General features: G+C 38.7%; 1 protein-coding gene and 1 long non-coding RNA gene across 15 annotated transcripts in view; both read right to left on the bottom strand.

Moving 5' to 3' along the window:
• LOC147795505 (uncharacterized) overlaps nucleotides 1-9351 on the bottom strand; it is a 78214-nt gene extending 68863 nt beyond the window's left edge. For 4 of the 10 annotated variants that reach the window (XR_015423811.1, XR_015423808.1, XR_015423812.1 and 1 more), the window contains exons 1-6: nucleotides 8954-9343; nucleotides 7192-7365; nucleotides 3584-3752; nucleotides 3214-3314; nucleotides 2249-2416; nucleotides 1179-1292 (exon numbers count right to left, since the gene is read on the bottom strand). Coding sequence is in view for 3 of the 10 variants with exons in the window: in XM_087131758.1 (XP_086987884.1) it covers nucleotides 3135-3314; nucleotides 3584-3752; nucleotides 7192-7364 (522 nt within the window). In the remaining 7 variants the exon portion in view is untranslated. The other 6 variants (XR_015423809.1, XM_087131760.1, XM_087131758.1 and 3 more) reach the window with 6 other exon arrangements.
• Nucleotides 9352-9892: 541 nt separating this feature from the next.
• LOC110990786 (uncharacterized) lies at nucleotides 9893-26834 on the bottom strand. 5 transcript variants are annotated; one of them, XR_015423793.1, is made up of 9 exons: nucleotides 22410-23127; nucleotides 21746-21799; nucleotides 20651-21239; nucleotides 18847-18920; nucleotides 18417-18532; nucleotides 17789-17854; nucleotides 16849-16962; nucleotides 15926-16019; nucleotides 9893-12263 (listed from the first exon to the last, which is right to left on the bottom strand). It is a non-coding gene; the product is annotated as an uncharacterized LOC110990786 (long non-coding RNA). The 5 variants fall into 5 exon arrangements; XR_015423790.1 differs by lacking the exons at nucleotides 18417-18532; nucleotides 18847-18920 and adding an exon at nucleotides 24084-26834 and having other exon boundaries at nucleotides 22410-23171; XR_015423792.1 differs by lacking the exon at nucleotides 18417-18532 and having other exon boundaries at nucleotides 22410-23122.
• Between the last annotated feature and the right edge of the window lie 295 nt (nucleotides 26835-27129).

Here is a 27129-nt window from a genome sequence, read left to right as displayed (position 1 = left end):
GAGAGACGAACTGATTCTACATTATTTTGAGGAGGGGTATACCTATGATGAAATCTGCTTTATACTCCAAATTAGACATGACTTGAGTTGCAGGTAGGCTCACAGACGTCTTTTAAACAGTAACGTTACTTGTTAGCCCCATAAATAATGCTGATATGATAGACAACCTGTTCTCATTGGTCTATCCACCATGGCATACACACCCACAAAAACCAACACGTCATATTTTCTGAAACTTAAACCAAGCGGTAACAGTTTGTTATCCACAGCACTGTCTAGTATTTCTGGATTCCAAGGTGAAATTGAGAGGAAAAAATGGAATATTTGTATCGGTTGGCAGATTTCTTTCTAGAATTTGATGAAAACAAGTTGGCACATTTTTGCAGTATGCAAATTAGAATTAGACTGTGGATAAGTTGGCCTGAACATTTTTGTTGAGAATGTTTTCCCCAAAAAACACTTGGTTGAATTCTCAGAAAGGCGACATTTTCTTGTCAAGGGGCAGGGGTAGTCTAGCATTATTGGCATTAATTATTGGACTAGTATATGCTTTGCAGGTGGGATTTGTACTTGCCGTATTGGGAAAAGATCCTTAGAAATGAATGGAATCATCACATTGTCATTTGTTAAACCCCGGCTTTTGCAGGTCCTATGCAACCCACATGACAGGCGATGTGCGATGGGCGATGGGCAACAGAAAATGGAATGTTTGGAACTGGTAAATGGCAGAATGAGCCGTATCTATGAACACACTAATTTAACTTCCGGGGGATCCTGAGGTGCGCCATTTGTACAGTGCGATCATGCAAAGCTGCTGTGTGCCTTTATGCTACAAAACTTCCCATGATGAAAATATCTATTTTTACCGCATACCAAAAGATAAAAAACTCAGGAAACTTCATGATATTGCAGTCAGAAATAAGAATCTTCGTTTTGCAACAAAGGCTACGAGGATATCTAGTTAACATTTCAAGGGTGGCCGGAAAATTGGAAATGCTATTTCTTCTATTTTTCCATGGAGTAAGCACCCCCAAAACCACCTGCAAAGAGGTACCCACTTGCAGCAAAAATACCACTACCGAAATCTACTACTTCACAAGAGACAGAGCCTTGCGTCATTGGTAATGCTAATTATGAGGATGTTGGCATTCAAACAGAAAAATATGAACATCACATACTTGTGGTAATGAAGTGATCCAACTGAAGAGTGAACTTGAACACTGCCAGAATAGTCTGTCAGAGGCATTGTCCGAGCTACGGAGTACATGTATTCCCCAAGCTAGGCATACATTCTGCATTGAAAAGTTTAAGAATTGCGATGAAGACATTTGCTTCTATACAGGTTTCCCTGATTTTGAGCGATTGAAGATTAGTTATGATTCCTTCATTTTATCACAGATGCAATCAGAGTGGAAACTGACTCCATTGAACCAATTTTTATGCTAATGTGTAGGTTGAGACTTGGTCTTCTGGAGAAGGATTTAGCAGAGAGATTTAGCATGCAAGAGTCGAGTGTTTCCAGGATTTTTGATTATTGGATTAACCTTATGTACTTTGACCTGAAGGAAATTGACATTTGGCCCACTTGTCAATCTATCAATGAGATAGTGCCATATTGCTTTAAAGACAAGTATCCGCCAACAAGAGTTATCATTGATGCCACTGAAATTCAGATGGAAAGACCATCTTCACCAGACATGCAGTCAGTGAGGTTTTAGAGCTACAAAAGTAAGAACATGCTCAAGGGCTTGATCGGCATTACACCAAGTGGGGCAGTGTCATTTGTGTCGGATCTTTATACAGGTCAAGTCATAAACTTTTCAAATTCATGTAGTACATTTTACCTAAAGTTAATCACTTACTGTATACACATGGTAAAATTAATATAATGCAATGGGGTGCAGGTGTTTCAGGCATTTTTAAACAATTCATTTTAATCTGTCCACACAAGCTAACACTTGCAGTGATCTGCTCAGTTTGAACTGTTTGTACAATGTAATAATGTTATCCTTGGCCAATACATTTCAGTGTAGCCTTTACATGTACATTTAACTTCACGTCTGTTAACTTCAACCCTGATGATACATTGTGCAACAGCATGAGGAGAAAAAACTTCTTTCAGGCATTGTGTCTCATGCTATGGCATTTCTGATGTAGAAATGTGACATGTACATGTAAGGCCCTCACTTCATTGGTGGTAGTGTTTGATTTCTTTACTTACAGGATCAATTTCAGATAAGGAACTCACTTCTGCATCTGACCTCCCAGACGAATTGGAACCTGGTGATGGAGTAATGGCAGATAACGGATTTGACACCCAGGATGGCAGATAAGGGATTTGACATCCAGGATGTACTAGCACCAAAAGGGGCTCTACTGAATACTCCCCCTTTCATGCAGGGAGGTCGACAAATGTCTGTAGAAAAGTTGTGAAAACAAGAAACATTGCATCACTGCACATCCATGTGGAGAGATGCACGGGAAGGATTAAGAACTACCACATCTTTGACAGACCAATTCCAGTATGTATGAGTGGGATGGCAAACCAAATATTTTTTGTCTGTGCATTGCTTACAAATTTCCGTCACACTTTGGTGTAATTAAGTTCATCACATGGGCACTTCTCTTCCTTTGAAGTTGTACAAAATATGTGTAAATCACTTTTGGAGCTTTTACAGAGAAATAGAAAAAAAAATTTAAAAGTGTGTTTAGAGGTGTGGGAAAAATCGCGAGGGTCAGTACTCAACTTTGTTAGAAACCAAAATGTTAAAATATTTTCCTAATTTGAATAAGGTTTAATAGAAGCCAACCCAGTACATGTATTTCTTTCAGTGTTACAGCAACACTGCCTAAAAAAATGAAAATGAAACTAATTCAGTACTAAATCCCAACCCTTATGAAGTTATGCAATTTCATAAAAGGTAGAGGGCATGTAACTACCCAAAGCACTGACTAACTGATGAGCTCAAAGGCATTTATAACTAGACCTATAGGCAAAACAATTGAACTCTGCATCAGAAACAGAGTTTGACTGATGGTTCTTGCCCAAAATTATTTCTGGTGAGATGATTGCCATACTGATATACAACTTGTGTACATTTTTGATTTTGTCATTGTTGGAAGAACAGTTGCTTTTAGATAGATAAATGGAAATACTGAAGACATAGGGTGATACATAATATCTTTAACATGCCCTGAACACTAAGCTTATACCCCTTTCCAAACTGCTTGTCACATCCTTTTGCCTTCTCTTTCAAATGTGGCTGATTAACAAGAAAATGCCACATTGCTCCAAAAGACACAGCACCTGGAACCTGCAATCCAAACAAAGTGAATTACCTAGCATTGCTTCATTTGTTTAGTTTAATTAATAATTCACTCAAACAATTTTTTGGTAAACCTGTTATTTTTTTGCATGATTTTATTTTATCCAAAGGAATGAAAATTAGCAAGATAAGTTTATGTTACACAAATTCACATTTGATCTCTGCTACATTTGTAATCATGGTCTAAAGATTTGAATTAGTTTTCATTATTCAAATGCTGAATTAGGTTTTCCTGATTTTGGAAAGCGCAAAGTCACTTGGAATAAGTCGCTTGTCCAGCCTGCTTTAGGAGGTTGATGGAAACTTGTAGGGGTACATGTAACAGCAGAAACTGTCCTCCCTCTCTCCCTGTCCACAGCAAGCTGGGTGTTTTCTGGATCAATCAACAGAGTCTCTAACAGACCTCCACTGATATAATCGTGTACTCTGCAATAACAAAATGAACCAAAGCTAAAAATAACTCATCTTATTCTAATGCTCTTCTTCCACATACATGTACATGTACTGGTATGCTGTAATTGTTAACTGGAGGAAAAGTTCCAGATTGGGTCATTTCAATTTTTCTGATTCAAAACCCCATGTTTAACATGAGGCGTCTTTATAGGCATACCCATATGACACTCATAGGCACTGGCCTCGTGCATGGTCAAAGCAACAGACCCTGCTACAATTTATTAATAAAGAACAATACAAGAGAGGCAACTTGTGGGCTTCAAGATCAGTCTCATGGTTTCCAATAGAGGTAGGTTTTTTCTTTAGCCCTAACTCCCTAGGCCCTTGCACTAGAAATAGTACTGAATCTAACAAACTCAAACAGCTGTGCACAATTTCAGTAGTTACTAGCACCAAACCTGCCAAACTCCAACAAGCCGCATATGCCATACAGTACTAAACCTGGCAAACTCCAACAGTTGGAGTTTGGCCTGTTTGGCACAGATGGGTCTATGCATTGTCTAGTGATTAGAAAAGGATAGTACCAAACCTAACAAAATGAGCCAATGTACTTACAATAGAAAATCAAAGTTTGGGGGAGTTCACAGGCATTTATTCATGGGTGAGCTCATGGCCGCTCCCTAGCACAGTTCCTGGTCAATTGTATATCTATGTTGGAGCTAATTATGGCCTGTACTCTTTATCCTAGGCCCCTGCACTCGAAAAGTATATAACCTGTTAAACTTCAACACCCTCAAAACTGTTGAATTCTGATTGATTTGATATGGATGGGTTACTGCTAGGGTACTACAAGGAGACAGCATTGAGTAAAGTTGCCAAAATCAAGCAATATATTTATACTGTTTCCAACTTTTGGGCTTTTTTTTTTTTAATCAGTCTTGGTGCCACAACTGCAGGTACACTGCTATCAGTGTTCTAATTACCGTATCTGTATCTTTATGTTTTTATTTTTAGGGTCATTTCTGTTTTCTTTTTGTTTTTCTTGACTCTTGTTCTGAGGTACTACTCAGTTGATGTTGTTCCCTCTTCTTGTGCTGCAGCTGCGTAAAACTTCAAAAAGCATTCCCCGGGGCATAAGTTGACACCGCAGATTGGGCAGCCTCGTCATGTTGTCTTTGGTAGTCCAGACTTGGTTACTTTCTTGTTCAGTCTGCACCAGCAACACCATCGAGCATTCTTCCCTGGTATCTTCACAGAGTAGTGTCCAGCGCTGTTGATGAGAGATACCAGTTGTGATGCAGTTTGGCGAGATGCTAAGCCCCCTGCATAGCCTTCAATCAGGTCTTTGGCTACGGCCCACACAAAATCTGAGTGTGACATCTTGCTGCCTGGATCTCCTGCCTCTCTGTCACATTCGCTGCTACTGCTGCTGATGTTCTTGTCATCAACCATTGGATTGTGGTGTTTGAAACAGATCCACCCATTCACTCTGGCGATGTCGATGAGGAAGTATAATATACCAAGCCACCAAAACTGCGACTTGCGGGCACAGGTATGGTAGGCCTGAGTTAGTCCCCTCTGTCTACTCCTCCCATGTGCTTGGAGTAGTCCCTTGCTTGAGAGGGCGCTGACACACTTTTCACCTTTCGCTTGCCTGTCTTGTCACTCAAAAACTTACGCTTCAGGAAATCAGTGGTTGGGTCTCTCCACCCTTGGTGTGATGAAGAGAGCAACATCATCACCCTGGTATCTTTCCAAATGACTGCAGTAAGCTGGCCATTCTGTCAGCTATAGAAGGTTCTGTCTTGGTCTTCTTCATCTGCTTGATCTTTTGTTGCTGTGGGTTGGTGTCTTTGGTTGTGAATTCTTTAGGTAGCCCTTTGCTACTGTATTTGCAAGGAGGCGACGGGCTAGGGAGACAGAGGCGTATAACCTGTCTGTGAAGATGTGGTGATACACTCCCAAATGATGCTTAGCCACTTCCATGACAATATCTATCATCTTTTCTGGCTGATCTGTAATGGGGTGTATCAACCACAGCTCTGTAGCTTTTCCCCATGTGTATTCCTGTCTCCTTGCAACTTGCTCTGATGGCTGCTCTGAGCTCTTCATCCTCCTGTTTCCTTCTCCTGGCCATCAAATTGGCATCCTTGTACTGTTATGGAGCCTTTCCTTTTCCTTTCTTCTTATCTCCTTTTCCCTTATTCTTTGAAGATCTTTCGCCACGCTCTAGACCCGTCCTTTTCTTTGATGTATCCACAACATTCTCCATGAAAGTTTCTCGCTCCTCACTTCTCAAACTTTGCTGTAAATTTTTCACCTCCCTTGCAGTCATGTTGAGAGGCTTTTCTCAAAATGAAACTGGAGTGAATATTGCGTTGCACTGATATTTATAGGAAGTGTTGGTATTTTTATTACATAAAAATACATATTATGCATACCTTGGTATGGATATTATATAATACTTATATGTACCTTTGTAGAACACATTATGTATCTATGTACAATACCAATAATTGTGTGGAATTTTTTACATTCTATAAAAATTCCAATACCCTCCTGTAAGTAAATGTACCAGTCTTACCTTTGTATGCAAAATACATGTATGGTGTCCTTGACCATGCTGACCAGCAACACACACAGGCAAGTTTAAACACCCAGTACTACTAGTCAGAGCAATATAACCATCCGTGTACACTGTACACACACTACATGTGCACACACACAGTCCAACACTGGTCATTAGAGCTCACTGTGTGTTAACCCAGTGAGCTCTTCTGGCCAGCCAGCCGGAGCCACCGGAGTCCGTTCACCCAGAGTCCGACACCCACTGTTGTAACCAAGATGCTGACCTGACAGTACCAGCTCAGCCAAAATTAAACACCATCACCCTGGGCCTACTGTACTAAATCTAGCATAGTCCAACACCATGTGCTTAAGGGGTGGTACCAAACCAGCCAAAACCTAGCAAAACCTGCTGTTGGAGTTTGATGGGCTATGGGCAGTTAGGTGCTACTGGAAAATGCTACATTGCACTTGGAATGAACATACTTCTAGAACTGAACCAATGGTACAGTTGACTCACATAAACACCATTGTTATAACAAAATACTGTCACAAAGAAAAGATTTTGAGAATCCTACTTTCTTGAATCTTATGTTCTTTGTTTTTCTACTCTTTATAATAAAGTCCTAGTTACTACAGCTTTGTCATAAGGAGAGTCGACTGTACATACCGCGCCATTATTGGTGTCACTTAAAATTATAATGGCTCAACAAAGATATCCAACATCTTTCAAAACTTCAGTAGTCTTCATTATGTCCCCACAAAAGTCATTTCAGAAAGGTTATTTCATTCTTTGCCATTAGCATGATTAATGGTTAGATATCAGTATCAGTTACCTGTACAAGAAATCAGACCCCCCAAAAAAATAATGTACAATATTTGCTATGAAAAGACTCATTTTACTTACCTCTGTACAAATTTAACTCTGGAACTTGAAGCGCCTCTTCTGCATGCCAACCATCTCTTTAGCTGCAGCACTGTTGCTGACAAAGGGTCTGTTTCAAACTTTTCACCTGGAATATCATCCTCCGTTAAAGATGATGCCATGATTGTGTTACACATTGGCACCATTCTGCACATTCTGTAAGTAGGGAGATGAAAACTACATTTAGAAATTTGAGTTGTTATAATCTAAAAAAAAAAAGTCAGTTTCTCCCAAGGCCAACCGCAACACGCTCTTTATTGCACTTTTTAAACAAACAAATTTTCAAATATTTGTGAGAGGAAAAATCACCCTTGATTGTCTTTTTTTAAGGGCACAAAGCATTCTAGGCTGAAAATAACGTGATTGGTCAATGTAGGATGAATGAGCTACAAGTCATGATTTTGATTGGGCAATAGTATTCACGATCTCAGTCAAGGTATGGTCTATGACCAGATTGTATTGTTGAAGGGATTCCCTGAATATGTCTTTTCTGCCATGCTATACTTTCAAGGTTTGTGAATACACGTATCTTCATCCCAAATCTATAATGCAACACTGTGAGAAGAGGATGACTTGAACTGGAGTATGAAATAAAATGGTAACAGATTGTTTTGCAGGTACATGTACACTACACCCATAGGGTTGTGCATAAAATGTATTGCTTTCTTGTCATCCAAACCCATAATGCATTGCAAAACAACAAAAGGTTTATTATAGGTAGGGGAATGACTAAATGAGTGAGAGTGCTGTTTACTTGGAAACTCGTTTACTTAAATAGTCTTTTTGCGTGCAGTTCCATTTTCAAATGTTTTGAACTTTAAAGTACAGCCTGCATTTGATTCATTGAAATAAGGCACAAATAAGAACAACGATTTTACAAAAACACTTATGTTAAGCTTTCAGTTAAAGTCCACATTCATTTTTGTGTATAAAATTATCACATTTTGATCTGCATTACACATATACAAAACCCATCTCAAAACATCCCCACTTCAAACAGATTTTTCTTTATTTTACAGGGTCCGACGGAATCCAAATTTATATCAAAATATTTCTTATGACATCCTCTTCGAGATAATATCAGTACAGCGATTTAGGCCCTATAATAGGGAGGCTAATGAAATTAATTCAAAAATTTATTAATTTATGTTGCGGAGTGGTAAATGTACTAGGCCTAAGCCTAGGATGGTTTCTACAAAAAGCCTAGCCTAGCCCAGCCGTGCACATGGTGCAGCTTACAAAGAAGAGAGGGACTGCAAAAATAACCAAGACTTTTCTCGGGGTAGGCCTGGGCAATATTCTGAAGTGTCTCATGAAGTTGTTGCATTAGGCCTATATCTTACCAAACTATTTAGAGATACTCACCAAAGCACAAAATACTACAAATGGAGTCATCCAGCTTTTAGCGAACAAGGCCTGTTCCCCCTTGGGGTAGATGTCAAGTGCCGTGGCTAGCCAGCTGTATGTAGTGGAGGTTGCACAAAAACTTTCCTTCCTATCCTTGACAACATGATAACACCCGGAAGTGAAAAATTCGGTTTTCGACAGCGTCCCCAGCGTTCATAGATACGGCTCATTGGGGCACAACAAAAAGCAAAGCGAACGACTGCAGATATGGAATTTCATACGAAATTCTCCTCATACGAGGTGCCTTTTGCACCGACTAGGAAAGGTACCATAGGCCTCCATACACTGTGCCAAAACGTTAGTAAGTCCTGAAAACAAAAAGTGGTTTTCAACATACCTGCATCAGTTGACCATCTTTTGAGTTGTTGTTGTGGGAAAATGGTACCATACGATGTCCCACGCTTCACCAATGACGTCCTTTTTGTGCTGAAAATCAAAGATTGTATAGCGCACCGCTATACAATCTTTGCTGAAAATCGTGAAGTTTCACAAAACTTCGAACGCAGCATGATCATCGCGGGCCGGATAGGACGGACACATCTAACACATGTACAGCGCCCTCAATTGGAAAAGGCCGGTAGCGCTAACAAGATAAGACGACTTGAGCTTCAAGCTCATCCGAGCATTGGTCCAAGTCACGACACACGACGTACACGGAGCAGTGACTTGGTGGTCAAGAACCGCACTCTCAAGTTTGTGCGTGTGCACGTTGCAAGAGGGAGGGGCCCCTCCCCCATCTCCTCCTGGGGAAAGAGAAAATAAAAGTGGGTGAAAATCGCAAATGTGTTTTTGGCACCGCTGTTTTGAAATTGTTTTGCGTTATCCCTGCTTTTGCCACTGACCGGGGTTTCTTTGAACATTTTTCCAAATCAAAGGGCTCGCTTTCATTTTGTTTCATTTTTGCCCTACCCCATCCCAGGAGAAATGCCAACACCTATGCCTAACAAGAACCGTTTCGAAAAATGAAATATTTCCACAATATAATTCGCTGTAAATCAGAGACTTTTTTTTATCTCATTCTTTCATTCAGGAAAAAGCAAGATTTGAGCTACACCTTTTAAAAAAGCAGGAAAAAGGCAAGATTTGAGCTACACCTTTTAAAAATCTTCATATTCGTTAGGGTGTCCTCTTTAAATCATTTTTCCTTTAATAGCTTCTTAAATTTCCGGTGCACTTTTCAATGAGAGTATCCATGAAGCATAACTTCCAGGTTTCTTTCATATATACAAGAAACTTGAGGAACAGAAAGTTGCAAAAAAGGAGTAATAAAGTGCAGTTCAAATCATGGACATATTATTAATGTCTCAGGCTACATATTTTATTTCAGTCAATTAAAATCCTCCGACTATTACACAGATTACAGGAATTACAAACAGTACATGGAGTACTCATCTAGAATTCAAAATCATTTTGAAACATTTGTACACAGAAATTCCCTAGATTTGTCTCAAATGTATTGACCTGTGGTGAAGTGGAACAGGCCATACAAGATCAAATCTGTACTTTCTAACCCATATTTCTCCAAAATGTCTAAAAGGCAAAGGGCTTGTATTTATTTTATATAAGCCTGACACATAAACAAGCCCATTTTTGATTGGTGGACCATTTTGGAATACAAGATGCATAGACTAAAGGCACTTAGAAGTTTCCTGAGGGAGACTGGACCTGTTCAGTACTAAAGCCTTAAGCTTTCTATTATATTCTTCAATCGCAAGGTGTTGCCATCTTAAGACTTTTTTCTGTGACTTTCAAGACCATGTATGGCACAGTGGATAGTGAATCTTCTGTTTATGAAAAAAAATCAAACAAGGGGAAATGAAGAAACATGAATAGCAATTTACTTCTCGAATCTTCCACCCCTTTCCTCTTGTCCACTTGCAGGTGGGTATAATTTTTGGCCAAAAATTTCAACTTTCAAAAGGTAAGATATGGACACCAACACAGCCAAATGCAACAAATACTGATTTACACCAGTCATTTGAAGAGTATTTGTAACACATTTCTTACCACAACCTCATACTTGTCAACAATGTGGGACATGCCCATGGAGTGGTATACTCTAACAGGGAATTCAACACACAAAGTCAACACACAGTGTACCTCCACAGACTCAGACTTTGTGTGTGCTTGAAAAACAAAACAAACAGAGCATTGACATGTTTAAATGTCAGTCGAGTTGATCGAGTCAAGGTATGCTTGAAGTTTGAAACCATTAGCTTGTAGGCCTACCTGTGTATATAGATGGCCAGATCATGGTTACATCCAAAGTGGATTTAGAAAAATAAAAATAAGAGCATATCTTGTTTAAATACAGACATTCAAGAAAAAGGGACCTTCAAGTTTCAGAGTTGCTGTTGAACCTCCCCCTTCCCATTTGATTTCCCTTTGGCAAGCAGCGACCGTATCAACATACATGTAAATATTCATTAGTCTGTTTTCAAAATTAGTAGTCTAATTTATTTTGGCAAAAGCTTTGTTCAAGTCATGAAAGAGACAATAGGCAAGGACAGTTGTGTGTAGAAAAAAAGATTTTTTCCAGAAGCACCTGAAATGAAGCTCCTATCAGAAATATAATTTTAAGCTTGAATTAGTTACATTTACAGTTGACGTCTTCATTCCGCATACCGAGATATGGAATGTGTTTCAAAACATAAAATTCACATTTGAATTACACTTTTATTTGTTGTTTGCATCGTACAATTTTTGTTTTACATCTGCATTTTGCACACACTCTGAGTCAATTCATCTGCAGTCATAAAAATTGCACGATGATCTATGGGTGACATCACTTCAAATATGAAGTAAACTAAAAGCCTTCAGAAAACTACAAATAAAGAAAAGGTCTTGATTATTCAGTGATAACTTAAAAAGTTACAGATGCTTGGAACTGAAATAAAACCGTAAGTAGAAATCACACACCAAATTTATGTTAACCTGTGTACAGACTTCCTTGAGTGAACCACAAACGATCAGTCTGTATTTTGACCACATTTAGAACTAAACTGAAGGAAACCTGGCCCTGCTACCATAAACAATACCATTTCCCCTGTGTAATTCCAACAACAATAACAATAAAAATTGTAGCTTTATTTATTGATGGTGGCAATATAATTTCCAGCATGTTTTTCAAAGGGCTGCCAGTACAACTTCAAATTACAACTGCAAATATATGAGGATAGTGTTCAGTTTAAGAAGTGGAAGGAAAAACTCCCCATGATCATTATAGAGATGAGAAAACCCCAAAAAGTTAAGTAAAGACTGAAAAATCCACAAATTAAACCTGGGCTGGATTCACAGAAGTGGAAGGTGACAAAAGTGTCACTATGCCAACCTGACGCCCCATTCTACCAGTCCACTTTTCATTGCTGAGCCAAAGCAACACTGACATCAAAATAACCCTTCAAGACCATATACATTTCGTAATGTACAGCATAATTCTGATATAAGTTGGTTGAAAGAGCTACATTTTCCCAGTGGACATACTGATCTGGGCAGTTAGTGGGGAGGCTGAGGCAGCTGTGCTGCTGCCATCATGGGGATGCCTCCAACGGCAGCATCAGTACCTCCTGAATCCTGCATCCTCTTCTGTTGCTTCTCTCCTTCTGGATCTTGTAGATCTTCTCAGCCAAAAGGTGATAGTACTCCTCCTGTGACAAGACCAGGCAATTAAGGAGTGAATTAAAAAGTGAGTAAGAATGAATGGTTCTCCAGGTGATTTTCCTGCAATGGACACTGGTCTTCCTAAGGGGCCACTCGAAATTTTCAGTGTTTTTTAAATTTTGACTTTTTTAAATAGTGGGTGGATGGGTTAAGGAAATAAATTGAAAGTCGAAATTTACTTTTTATATTAGAATCCAGAAAAACTTATTTTTGTGACTTGCCTGAAATACGTGTAGCGTGCACGCCACGCCAGCATTCCCAAAATGCAATCTTTATTAGCTTTGTTTCCATATACAGACAGATTGACCCTTCCTGTACATTATTATGTATGTGTGAAACATCATGGAATGAGGTGGTTTTTTACTCTTTGACTTGGCAGCTGGGCACTTGCAGCGGTGATAAAAGACAAATGTAGCAGGGTACCAGGCATATTATATAAACCTACTATATAACCAGTTGCTAATAATGGTGATATGTTCATCACCTTGTATCTAAGACTAACCAGACAGCAGCAAACTGCATCCAAATCTGTTGGCTAGAGCTAGGTCTACGTCTCCGTTCCAATAGAAATACATACATGTACATGTATGCATGTGCGTGGAGACGCGGTAATTGACTGTAGGCATAGCTGTACCTTGGGAGATCCATTTTTGAGCGGATTAGACATGGCGTGCTGTTGCGTGCGCAATCGATTGCAATCATTTTATTGCAATTCCAGCCATCATTTTGCCATACTGTGTTGCATTATAGATTTTAACATGTATATGAATTTATATCAAATGCATGTATAATGAACATGTACTGAATGAAAATTCAATTTTTTTAAATACAAATTGCAGGTGGGTGGGTGGATCAAAAAATATGAAAAAAAAATAAAAATTTGAAAAACACTGAAAATTTTGAGTGGCCCCTAGTCTGTACACGAACTGTCAGTGGAAAGACTGATGAGAGCCTTGGCAAACACCTGCACTTCTCTAAGAGTAGGAAGTGTCCTTGTACATCATACAGAGTTACATGTAGTTGTTTGTGAGGCTAAGTTCAACCTTCCATAAAGTCAAATATTAAGTTCTATTCCAATTTCCAACAAACAGCAGCAACCAAACATTTCTGTTTGTTCATCCGAGTGGTTTTTCCCTCTGAGTTTCAGCAGAGGGATTTGTCTCCTACTTAAAGAGGTTCGGTCCTAATTGGTGATTTATTCCCTTAGTAACAGCAAGATCAGAAATCATGAGAAAAGGAACACTGCAAGTCAGAGTAATTTGGCCTTATTGCTGGACATATGCACAGCTACTTTACAGTGTACATGTATACCTGTATTAGTTTACAGAAACAGACTAGCAATGAAGTCACTAGAGCACCTTTATGCACCTTGAGGGACTATGAGTCATCCGTTATGTTAGAATTCAGAGGGGAAAACATCGGAATGGAGCAAATAGATGGGGTGAAAAGTGTATGTTTTTTCAAAGTTAAGGGTAGACCAACAAAAAGACTCAATACCTCTCAAAACTAACTGACCAAATATCTACATACCTCCTCGATTTGAAGCATGGACTATTAAGGAACAGATTTCTTTGAAAATTTAGACTGTTGGAGCCTTAGTTATGTCACAATTTAGAGGGGAAAAGTTCTGCAAATGCTGCAAATGTGAGAGGGTGAAATATTTTGAAAGTGAAGGGTAGAGCAATGAAAAGACTCAATAACTCTCAAACTAAATGACCAAACATCTTAATACCTGCATGATTTGAAGCGTGGACTATTTACAAACAGATTTCTTTACAAATTTAGACTGTTCAAGCTTTGTTATAGCAGATTTGAGAGGGGAAAAGATGGGGATTCTGCAAATGCGATGGGGTAAGATAGGTACTTTTTAGGGGTAGAGGAGAACAAAGACTCAATACGTCTCTAGCTAAATGAATATCTAAATACCTGACTTGAAGCGTGGACTACTGAGGAATTGATTTCCTTTAAAATTTATATTTTTGGAGCTTTACTTATGTTAGAATTCAGAGGCGAAAACATCGGAATGCAGCAAATGAGATGGGGTGAAAGATGTATTTTTAAAGTTCAGGGTAGATCAATGAAAAGACCCAATACCTCTTTCACTAAATGGCCAAATTTCTAAATACCTGCACGATTTGAATTGGGCACTATTTACAAACTCATTTATTGAAAAGTTAAGAATTGAGGAGCTTTAGTTATGTTGGAAATCTGATGGGAAAACATCGGAATGCAGCAAATGATATATATGAGATATGTACACATGAGATATATGAGATATGTACAAATGAGATATATGAGATATGTACAAATGAGATATATGAGATATGTACAAATGAGATATATGTACAAATGAGATATATGAGATATGTACAAATGAGATATATGAGATATGTACAAATGAGATATATGTACAAATGAGATATATGAGATATGTACACATGAGATATATGAGATATGTACACATGAGATATATGAGATATGTACACATGAGATATATGAGATATGTACACATGAGATATATGAGATATGTACACATGAGATATGTGAGATATGTACACATGAGATATATGACATATGTACACATGAGATATATGAGATATGTACACATGAGATATATGAGATATGTACACATGAGATATATGAGATATGTACACATGAGATATATGAGATATGTACACACGAGATATGTGAGATATGTACACACGAGATATATGAGATATGTACAAATGAGATATGTACACATGAGATATATGAGATATGTACAAATGAGATATATGAGATATGTACACATGAGATATATGAGATATGTACACATGAGATATATGAGATATGTACACATGAGATATGAGATATGTACAATGAGATATATGAGATATGTACACACGAGATATATGAGATATGTACACATGAGATATATGAGATATGTACACATGAGATATATGAGATATGTACAAATGAGATATATGAGATATGTACACGAGATATATGAGATATGTACACATGAGATATATGAGATATGTACACATGAGATATATGAGATATGTACACATGAGATATATGAGATATGTACAAATGAGATATATGAGATATGTACAATGAGATATATGAGATATGTACACATGAGATATATGAGATATGTACACATGAGATATATGAGATATGTACAAATTTCCAAAGTTAAGGGTTAGATGTGAGAAAAAACTCAATACCTCTCTATGTTCGTGGCCAAATTTCTACAAAACTGCACAATTTGAACTGTGGACTAAGAACCGTTGAGTGAGTACTCAACGTTTCAACCAGCTGGTCTCATCATCCTCATGAGTGGAGTCCAAATCACATATGCAGCAAGGTATGAGACGGAGAGAACCCCCCCTGCTTTGTGTTGGTCATTGTCTTGCAGGAATCTGGGGAATTCCTTTCAGACATCTTTGGGGGATGTGTTAAGTAACAATAGTCTGGAATGTGTATAGGGATTGGAAATGTTGGGGGGTACCCCTCCGTCTCATTTCTTGCTGGGTATACCAAGCCATGCTCCAGATTTTACAGAACTGTACATTTATACAACTCAGGTACAGCTGCTTTCTTTTAAGAAGCTGGAACATGCCTTTTATTATGAGGCTAAAATCAGAACACGATATAAAGTGCTTACCAAGTGAGTAGTGTTGGCGGTAGCAAATATCTGGTGATGTGTTACAATCCAGAAAACCGTCTCCCAGGGGTCTGGTCTTGTCTCTTCATCAATGCTACAACTCACAAAACCAAAGAAACTGTTTCAATCACAGACTGTATGACTACTCACTGAGGAGCCACCACAACATTTTAGGCAACATTGAAAATTGAGTTAAATCAGCAAAGATCAGGGCCAAATAACATACAAGTAGACATCACTGAGACGTCTTTATATGAAACTCATTTTCTCTTCTCCTTTCTTTCAACTCTCTCAATTGTTGGTTGGTCAGCAAACAATTCCCAAAAAGTAAAACCTCTCAAGCCTGGAAGCAGTCATTTTACAACTCACACCCCTCTACTTTCTTGGGCTCTGATAACAACCCTAGAAAGTTCAAAAAAGGCCTAATTAAAATTGTCCCAAATCCTCTGATTCCAATATGATTTTGCATACACCCAAGGGCTTTGGCCAAACACAGCTTTTTCAAGTTTTACCTGCCATCCCCAATTACTACACGGGGATCACAGATTGTGCATAAACTATTCACAAAGTTATCAATGGTATTAAATCATGGCTCTCCATTTGCATGTGTGTCACCCAGTTTTTGGCACAAGTTAAATTTATCCACCGAGAAGGTCTTCCATCTGTGGCAACTCAGGGAAAAGCAAATAGACCTGTAACATAATAACGTCATGCTTACTTTACATGTGCATCTAGCAGTGTTTCCTATGGCAGCGAGGTGGGAAGCAAGACATTAAGTCCAAGTAAAAAAGTGCACATTTGACGTCATTATGTTTTAGATCTTTAATGAGACATTACCAGAAGTCAAATCAAATCAGAAGTCAAAATGAGTGCACAGGAGACTCAATCATACCTTTGGGATTACTAACATTGGACAAATTTACCTTTTACCCAGAAGGCAGTTGCAAGAGATCAAAGTACGGATCACCTCAACAACTAGCACAGAACTCCATAGTCAAGAAACTGCAGCAGCGGCTCACCAGCGGCTTGTGCTGTGACTGAAAGGAAGAAAAGACAATACAACATGAGTGTATAACCTGGATTGACTGGTTCTCAGAGGGCAATGGGAGGATTGAGAGAGGTGGAGAAAACTGATTAAGAAGTTGTAAGTGCTTCCTCAATGACCTTCTTCCAGACATGCGGTTCCAGACAGATGTGATTAAAATTTACACCCAGGAATTATGGTCAATATTGGCTTCCATATCACACTTTCCGGCTCATGTGTGTATTGTAGAAGCCGGCCTCTGTCAAGGACATCATAAAAGAAACTCTGGACTCAAAATGCTATTGTACCAACTGAAGCCACCACCAACCATCTGTGAATATTGGCTTGCATGCCATATTGTAACAAACTGCTATATTTAAAGGCTTTGTAATTAACAGAGCAAGATGGCCGCTGATGGCTTCATTGACTAATAAGTTAGCTGATGAAATGAAATAACAGTCCAGATGTTTTATATGACACCTGTGGAATGTGTAGTCATCCTTGTACATGATTTGGATCCAGGAATGAGGACATTTATCCCTCTATAATCTCCACCCATCCCCTTTATTATTTCAGTACAACTCCCCATTCACTGCAAGCAGCCTGTGGATTCAGCTTCTGTCCAATTTCTGTTCAGTTTGTCACAAATGTTACCACCACACCTAATGACTGCATCTTCTAATTTGTTCAGTGAAATTCAACCCAGCCCCAAAGGCCGGAGATTCTCATTAGTTGAAAAGCTTATGAGACAAAACCTAAGTTCCAGATTTACTAAACTGGGCATGTTATTAGCAGTACCATGGACTAATATCAGAAAACGATGTAAGCTGTTTCCATACCTGTCAAGTATTGTCCCCAGTGATATGATTGTTCTTGTCTCTCTGTCACTGCTGAAACTAGGGAAACTAATAACAAACCATGTTTGAATTTCAGCCCATATGACTAACATTTGTGGGGGCCACCGTTTCAAATTACAAGGTGCACTTTACAACAGCAATTGAAGTATCACTGAGAACAAATAATATACAAGCTCACATTACTGGAATTTCTCATAAACATTTCATAAAAATCTCTTTATCTTCTTAGTTGTCATTTTCCATTTCTTTTTAATTGTTGCTTGGTTAGCTAAGTACATTTATTTTTCAAAACACCTTAAAATACATTTCCAAAAAGTCATTTTTTTCAAGCCTTTAGGCATCGATTTAAACATTCCTCTGTCTTTGGCATTCTTTAGATCTATTTTCAACCATCTGCATTCAGATGAAAGCCCACAACACAAGAAATGTTGATCTAGGGCTATAATTAAACAATCCCGTCTGTTTTTTCACCCAGTCAATCTCTCCCAGTTAAGGTTTCAGCTGCCATCCCCAAATGCTATCCACCTTGAGTAGAAGCACAGCCTAATTGGTTGAGAATAGTCGTGTTGGTTGGGAGTATTCATTTTGTTGGTAGCGATGGGGTTACTACCATGTCCTAGTCGTTCATGAACCAGTGATGCACAGTTAGTACCGAAGGAGCCTCTGATGCCAAGGAAATAGTGTTCTCTCTCGGTCCAACTAAAGGCTAATACAAGGGATCACAGTCTGTGCAGAAAGCATTCCCAAATTATAAACAGTAATAACCGTAACCTCTAAGGGTTTATGTGAAATCATAATAAAATCAGAGGATTTGGGGGACCATTTGAGCTATGTTATGGCTCCCTATATATATGTCACCCAGTAATTGGGCAAAATAAATTATCCAACAAGGATGACTTTTAAATAGACATAATGACGTCACACTTTGTCTACACTTGCTATATCAAAAGACAATGAGGTGGGGTAGGTCTTAATGTACTAGGTCTATAGGACGTGAGGGAATGAGTTGCGTGGCCACATGCATTCTGTCAGATGCTCACCACAAGAGAAAATTTATCAAACTTGCACAGCCAGCTAGTTCTGCAGCAACACTGAATTGATTGGAATGTGCAGTCTGCAAATGGAACAAAGGCTGGTGTCAGAATGGCCACAAATTGTTACATCTCCAAACAGTCCATTTCAGATGAACTCACCAACAGTCTACATAAGGCAAACAAAGGAGTAAATAGGAACTTGCTGTTCCTAGAGATGAGTCTTCAAGGACCAAGCCGATGCAGTGCTGATGTAACGGGGAAAAATGGCACACTTCAGATGAGAATAAAAAAAACATAAAGAAGAGACTTGAAGAAAATAAAACACTTGGGGAACTCGCAAAACAAAAAAAACTTTCAACAGGATCAAAAGGGAGGAGTCGCAAGAAGTCTAAAAGAATAGGGATACGGGAGCTGAAACTTGATTCCAACGACAAAATCTTTTATTTGTTCTAAAAAATATCCCCCCAAAAAAGGAATGCAACTAGAGAACTAAAAAAACAGGACTAAGTCGAAAATCAGAGAATTGTTGAAACCAAACCTAAAATGTAGGGGAAATATGACCAAGACCAAAATTTAAATTTAGAAATTAGACCAATCCTAGCCCAAAGCAAATCTGCAACAGAATCAAGGTAAGGCTTAACCAATTTAAAACAAGACCAACCCAAACTAAAAGAAAAAAAACCAAGAACCTACAAAACCAACAAAACCGACAAAACCAACACAGCACTTAAGAAAAGTTACAGATCAATCCAACTCAAGCATCAACTACCTGTAAGTCAAAGGAAAAGTAATAAAAACCATATAAATACAAGTTGAAGACAAAGAAATTAGCCAATGCACAAAGTACTACTCTACACATCCACAGTTGCTCAATCTACATCACAAACTTTTTTAGCTTCAGTAACAAACATGTGCAGTAAGGCTGAGACCTGCCCAAACTCGTGAATATCAATGAGGTAATAAACAAAAGGTCCAGCCACTTCCAAGAAGGCAGGCCACACTAATCCTTAATCCCTGCAATTACCTAAGCCTCCTGCTGAAATGTGCACAAGCATATGGGAGTTCATGAACAAAGAAAACTGACTTGCACAGGATGCATGCACTGGCCACATGGTTACAAAATACATGTACCTACCACACACAGGTAAAAGCACAAAAAAATTGATAATAGAATATACGCACTTGAGTTCAAGACTACATAATGAAGAAAAGTAAAACAAATCTATCTGTGTTTCGTCATATGTACCAACTACATGTAAGTCAGCAGAATTACACTTCAACTCAATTTATTCTGCTTCACTTTCAATCATGGTATGGAGTGAATCTACATAGCAATCCTCATCCTCATAACCAACTTTAACTTAAAAGGTTCATAAGCACGGACTTAAGAATCAAATCCAAAAGCAGAGAACTAGAATTGCAGATACAAACTATTTGCTACTAAAAAAAGAACTACATAGACTCCATCGTCAATCTTCCTAGTGAAGAACTTCCAAAAAAAAATGCACTTGTGTGTGAATACAAACACTATCTTCATATTTAAACAGGCTAAGCAACAATAACAAAAAATATCCGAGTAACCCAAGGGTTTTCAGCAATGATCAAAACACCTTGTAAAAGTTACAGTCATCTGGCTAGAATTTGGTTCAAATCTTACAAAAGAACACTTGGCCAATAATGTGAGTAAAGATGAAACAATATCTCAAACAATGAAAGTGACATCTATCATCAAAAGCAGTCAGCTGACACAAAATACAAAAGTCTTTCTCTTTAACAATACAGATTAATACAGAAATAAAAGTAAACTCACCAAGTCCACCGCAGGTCTAAGCTTTCAGGGCAGAACTTGACTGGTATTTAACAGGTGTGTTACTTCACCGACTGCCAACCTGCTTACTGAGACTTGGGCTCAAAGCATGCCCACAGTGCCTGTCCAGTTGCATGAGTCATCAAGTAAACAATTATGAGGGGCACAATGCAACTTAGGATGGGTAAACTAGGGGGTGCTACTCCTATGTGTGCGTGGACATTTGCATTTAGTACCAAGGAAATAAACTAAGTTAAATCTGCCCCTGCTACACTGACAAAGGATGTCCTGCTGCTCTGTCCCGATGTTGCCAAGACAACTTCTTTTGACAAACTCGAGTGCCAAAATTCCAGTGACAAGTCAGAGGGGTACAAGCAACATGCCAGTTTGTTGACATCAAGCCTTCTGCAGTGGACTTAGTTGCAATGCTGTTCTCATACACCACTGATCAAGGAAATCCTGATTGTGATGGCCGGCCTACGTTGACTGCCAGATGCTGACTGAGGAATATTAGGGTTTGTGCAGAATTTAAACAGCTGATGGAAGGAGTCTTTTGTCAGCAAAGGACGCAACTGTCCCTTCAAGGAATGCCCTGCAAAATACATCAACAAATGTCTTGAACGCAGTGAAATTGTCACCCTAAAAATGGACATGTGCAACAAGATCGACAGCAATTGTGGAAAACATTCGTGAAGTGCAGGGTTGCAGGAAAGGTGCCAGTTGCCGTGGCGACTGACAAAGTCAAGCATCCTTTTGGTGGCTAAAATTTAGTTTTTTTGGCAAGGCATCCATGGAAATTGTCCACTTTATTAGTCTGCAGAAAAATATTAGTTCAGTCATCGTGCGCTGTGTTTGTTGTAACTTTTCACCCGAGACATGCTGCCCATCCTCCATATCCTTGACTTTATCAGCAATCAAAATTAAATTTTCACAAGCAGAAAATTGGGATTTACTTATTTTATCTCACTAAAAGTTTTGTATTTGTTTTCCATCTCAATAACTATACAAATAACTAGCCAGGAAGAAACCAAAATGAGAGCAAGCAGAAACTAAGATGAATGACTCAACATTTTCCATAGTGTATGATGGTTCACTTACAATAAAAAGTTTACTCCCCTGTGCTTGTTTTTCTGCTCTTGTTTCAATAAAAACCTGGAATTCAAAAGTACAGAGTACAAATTATTTTGTCTTCTCTTGTATTTTGCCTCCATTTGATCTTGATGTACAGAAAAAGCAGCTTTTCAAATCCCCATCAAAACAACACGGCCGCTACCATTCTCGAGATCTTTAATGGAGGGCAACTTTCACATTGTGACACAATAACACACTTAAGAGAAGCAGAATATCTCTGAAGTCATTATTTTGAAAAAAAGAAAGAAAAATATTGCCCCTGGGAGAAACCTCATGGGTTAATGAGTAGGGCATGGCTATGGCATTTTACACATTTTGAATAGGAAAACATAGTGCCTGTGTGCATTCCCATGTCTATGTTTGTAAATAGATTCTCTAGCATGGCTGCTTGTTTTACTGTGGGCTTGTAACACGGAAACATAGTGTTTTATGTGCTTGATAATGAGCTATCATATTTAAATATTTTACAATCCATGACAATACATCGCATATTACAGGATGGAACTGGCATTTTTCTGAGAAAGAATTTCTTAATTTAAGAATTCTAGTGAATTTAACCGTATATTTAACAAAAACAAAAGGCTTTGTTTCAATTTGACAAATCTTTTGGGACTGCACAGCATGAGCTTACCAACAACATCCCCTTGTGTTGTAAAGTTGACCAACCCATCACATCACAGAATAATCAGTTAGACACATGTAGTTGAATTTGCTGCGTGCGTGCATACACAATCCGCAACTAAAGGGACAAACGACCTAGCTGTCGCTGTGGAGGCCCGTTTCGGACATAGCCTAAGCCCGTGTATGCATGTGCCAGCGGAGTTGTTGCATAATATGCCCGTATGTGCTTGGCACCTCCAGCGAATACTAATAAATGGGCTGCAGAATGAAATACATATATGTAGTGTAAATTGAAGCCAATTGCAGGACAGGCAAGCCTCGTAGGGTCAGCTTTTAAGTCCAACGCCTCATAAGTCCAACAAATCCGTTAAAAAGTCCGTAAGTCCATAAGTCGGACGCCCCATATGGCATGAAGACGATCTTATAATGTTAGACCGCAACAGGAAATACATTCACATGAATGCAAAGTAAGCAACTTATGAGAAACAAGGGGCACCACTGCCAGGAAGAATGGGACACATGGCCAGTTTGGGCCGTGGACAAAGTGGAACTTTTAGGGCACCATGCCCCCTTGTAAGGGCACCGACCACCATGGCCACAGGAGGTGTGGTGAAATTGGAGTGCTGGCATTACATGTATGCCATGTCCCTATACTTACGCACATCAATCATCCAGTAATCTCTTACCTGAATGAGACGTATGTCCATTACACAGCTTCCAGGTGCGTGTAGCGGTTGGGCCAAGCATTGAAGCTACGGGGGAGAACTGCACACTAAAATTGAAGAAGAATTCAAGGGAAAAATTGCAGGGAACTTACTGGAACGTACTTAGTAAGTACTGTACTCATCAGACACCGATTCTAGATTTTGAAACAAAATATGTAAAAATACCAACCCACCCTAGAGCAGTAACTTAAAAACCCAAAACCTCACAGAACACTTATAAAAAGACCAAAGACTAAAACTAAAACAACACCGTGTATAAAATGAACCTCAGAATACACTTCAATACACTTCAATGACTGACTCTAACAGACAGGACTCAAGCAGAAGACCAGTCCAATTATGAGGGACAATACTTGTAAGTTGACTTGTCTCTACATGTATGTGTATCCGCTGATCTGCTAGTGCTACACTGAGTGTGGCCACACCGTGTGGGAGCTTGTTTTCAGTTTACGAGTAGGGTAAAGGATACGGAGGTACCCACAGTCCACTAGACTGGCCCAATTACAGTTGTGTCCTCTCAAAACCTTTCCTTGACTTTTATCCTCATGGAACATTGTCAAAATCTCTTTGCTGAAAACTTTAAACTGTTCTGTTAAATAATGACATTATAACCTTCAAATTAAAAACACATGCTACTGCTGATCACCTCTGTGAACAATTTCGGTGTCATGAAATTTGATAGCCTGAAATTAATGACAACATCCAGAAATTGGCACAATTTCAGCTGAGTGTTCCCCAAGTCCTAACGTGGGCCGTGCACAGGAACAAATCTCTCAAAAACCCCACATCCATGGCATGCCATGAGTACGGCACAGGCCAGGGAGGTGGTATTCAAATGAAACATGTTCAGCTTTAATAGTTTGATGGTTCGAACATGCTCGTTCAGATTAGAGCCTGAAAAATACTGAGCGTTAGAACTAAAATTGTCTCCTTATTTAGCACACCAAAAATGAAGTTACCTTTGGATTGCTTGCTCCAGCTCCACCCGCACGTGGGCATCATCACGCCGATGCCGCACCAGCGCTCAGCAATATAAGTTACAGCGCCCCCTATATTAAGATCGGACTAAATGCAGTACGCTTCATCAGCTCAATATTTTGTGGACCCTGGGAAGATACATGTGTGCCATAGTCGGGACCGATTATAGAAATGATTATACATGTATAAATCACCGTGACGAATTTGGGACAAGTAGCTTCCAACTCGGGGCATGTTGCGCACAAAAGTAGATTACTACTTTAAGAATAATTACCTTATGAATTCAGGATTGTGTAAACTAATCTGATCTGTTTTATTGCGCGGCTTTTACAAACAAACTACCATAAAGCCAAACCGTAATAAATAGGCCTATAACGTTTATCTACGTACAAGACCGCCGCAGTAGACTGTTCTTTAGGTTTTTGGAAGTGATGGGTCAATTTCTGACAGGAGATTTCTCTTTTAGGTCAGGTAATTCTTCAGTTTCTATTAATTTATATAGTAGCAAAAGTTTTCAAAAGCCAGGCTTTTCTGGGTTTGATTTTTTAAGAACTAACTGAATGAAAAAGTACTACAAACTAGAGGAACGTGGTCGTGAACAAACAATGAGCTGTTTCGGAACTTTCTGTTTGGTAATGACGTCATCATGACGTCATAAGTTTAAGAAAATTCTTTCATGAGGGTCTCTGTTGTGTGTAACTTTGATGTTGATCAAACCTATGAAAATTGCCCAAATGGTGGCTTGAAAATGTGCACAAAGTTAATGAGCTGAAATAACTATTAGAAAATCAATAGTAAATCACTGATGATGTCATCATGACGTCATTTATTTTTAATAATTCTTGCAAGAGGGTATTTGTTGGCTGTCACCTTCATAGCGATTAGACATCGGAAAGGTTTCAAAATAGTGGCTTGAAAATGTGTACAAAGTAGATGGACTTAAAACTCCTATGCAAAAAAGCTGCTCCTTTGTGATGTCATGTAATTTGCCTTTAAACTGAGCGAAAATTATGAAATATTTTTTGATATTGAGACTCTTGGGTATACATGCAATCAAACGAAGACGAAAAATAACGATTTTTTTTTCGTTCTCATAGCATTCTCAGTTGAAGTTCAGGACTACTCTCATTAAGATCGATAATATTGCGTAGCAGAAAAACGTGTACAAACGCTAAGGGAGAAACTGAAGCTTTAATCTCCTGTCACGTGACCCTTGATGAAGTAATTTTGACGATTCTTTTCTGGAAGCCTCTCTCCATTAGGGACTTCAAGTGTACATTGAGGGAAATCATTCAGATTTACCAACGTGCCGAAAATAGGCTGTTGAAAAACGTGTACAAAACCTATGGGCAAAATTAAATATCCAAAAATCAATTTAAAAATATGTAATAACTTCATCATGACGTCTTAAATTAGGCATTTTTTTCATCCGGGTCTTTTTTGTCTGTAACTTTGATGTTGATCGAACCTTTGACAATTGGCCGAATAGTTTCTTGAAAACGTGTACAAAGACAATTTGGCTAAAAACACGTGTGGAGGAAAACTGCTCCTTTAATTAATTTCATGTCTCGTGATTTTTGTCTTAACTGGAAAAATTTATGAAATATTATTTAATATTTGGACTCTTGGGTATATTTGCAGTCGAGCGGAAGGGAAAATTTAGTCGGATTTCTCTTTCGTTCTGGTAGTAATTCTCGGTCGAAGTTGAGCGCTGCTCATGCATTATGCTGGACAATGTCAACAACGCCATCTGTGGTTCAATATAGGACAGTTTGTTGAAAATTGAAAGCCCACGCAGGTGTAACAGTAATTCTGCAAAAGCGCCCTCATAGCCTGATATAGGACAGTCCGAAAACTGTGTGCAATCTGTGTACAAAGACTATGGGAAAAAATTAATTATTAAAAAATCTGTAACAAATAAACTGCTCAAGTTATCACTGTGAATTTCTTTTAGGACCGTTTTTGGATGATTCTCCAAAGGTCTGCCAAGTTTGAAGTCGATCAGATTTAGCAAACTGCCAAAGTCTACTGGTGGAAGGAAGTGTTTGTAAACAAGTACCAACACAGAGCTGTTTCGGGACTGTTTACCAACAAAATAAGTATTGGCAAATGTGATGAAAAAACCTAGCATTAAGAAACTATAAGAGAGTAAAAATGAACAATTTAGTAGTCTGGACGTGACATATACCCTGAAAAAGTTTAATTTATAAATCAATTTCAACCAATACAATTGGATGTCCACTTCAGAAGATAATCTAATATGACTTGTCACGTGATATTATTCTCACGGTTGAGAGTTTGCTTTGTACTTTGTGGAGCTTCTCACAATAGCTTAAAAATTATAATAATTACTTAAATCAAACATATACGACTTCTTCGACTGTAGACGTCATCACAAGTGGATGTGATACCAGTTACATGAATTGTATTTCTTTAATGTCACTTCAAACTCGCCAGATGAGGTCAGAATCAAATCAGATCACTTTGGGTCTAGAACCATTCCCCTTCCAGCCACACACAAAGTTTCAACCGCATCGGACATGTTCTTTTCGAAGTGTAGTGGTATGAAGAGTTCCCCTTTAATGTCACGTGACTTATCATCTGTTGACATCATCATCACATGAGGTCAATATTCCTCCAAAGCACCCCCTTCTCAAGATATCTGCAAGATTTGAACCCGATTGGTCAGGTACATCAGGAGATATAGGGCTTTCAAGAGTTCAATGTGACTTGTCTCCGCATGACGTCATCATCAAATAAGGTCAATTTTCCGGCTTTCAAGAGTTCAATGTGACTTGTCTCCGCATGACGTCATCATCAAATAAGGTCAATTTTCCTCTAAAGCACTGTCTATTCAAGGTATCTGCAAAATTTGAACCCAATCGGACATATGCTTCAGAAGATAAAGGGCCTTGGAGAGTGTATTCTCCGTTGACATCAGTCTGCAAACCCCGCCTTATTTGCATAATCATAAATATGCATTGTTGCACTAAAAACCAAACAACTTTGATAATATCTAACATAACA

This window comes from Acanthaster planci, unplaced genomic scaffold (assembly GCF_054643075.1).
Source record: "Acanthaster planci isolate LZ-2023a unplaced genomic scaffold, COTS_SCS Contig12, whole genome shotgun sequence".
NCBI lineage: Eukaryota > Metazoa > Echinodermata > Asteroidea > Valvatida > Acanthasteridae > Acanthaster > Acanthaster planci.
The sequence above is the reverse complement of the archived record's forward strand: the minus strand, read 5'-3'. Positions and strand labels throughout refer to the sequence as shown.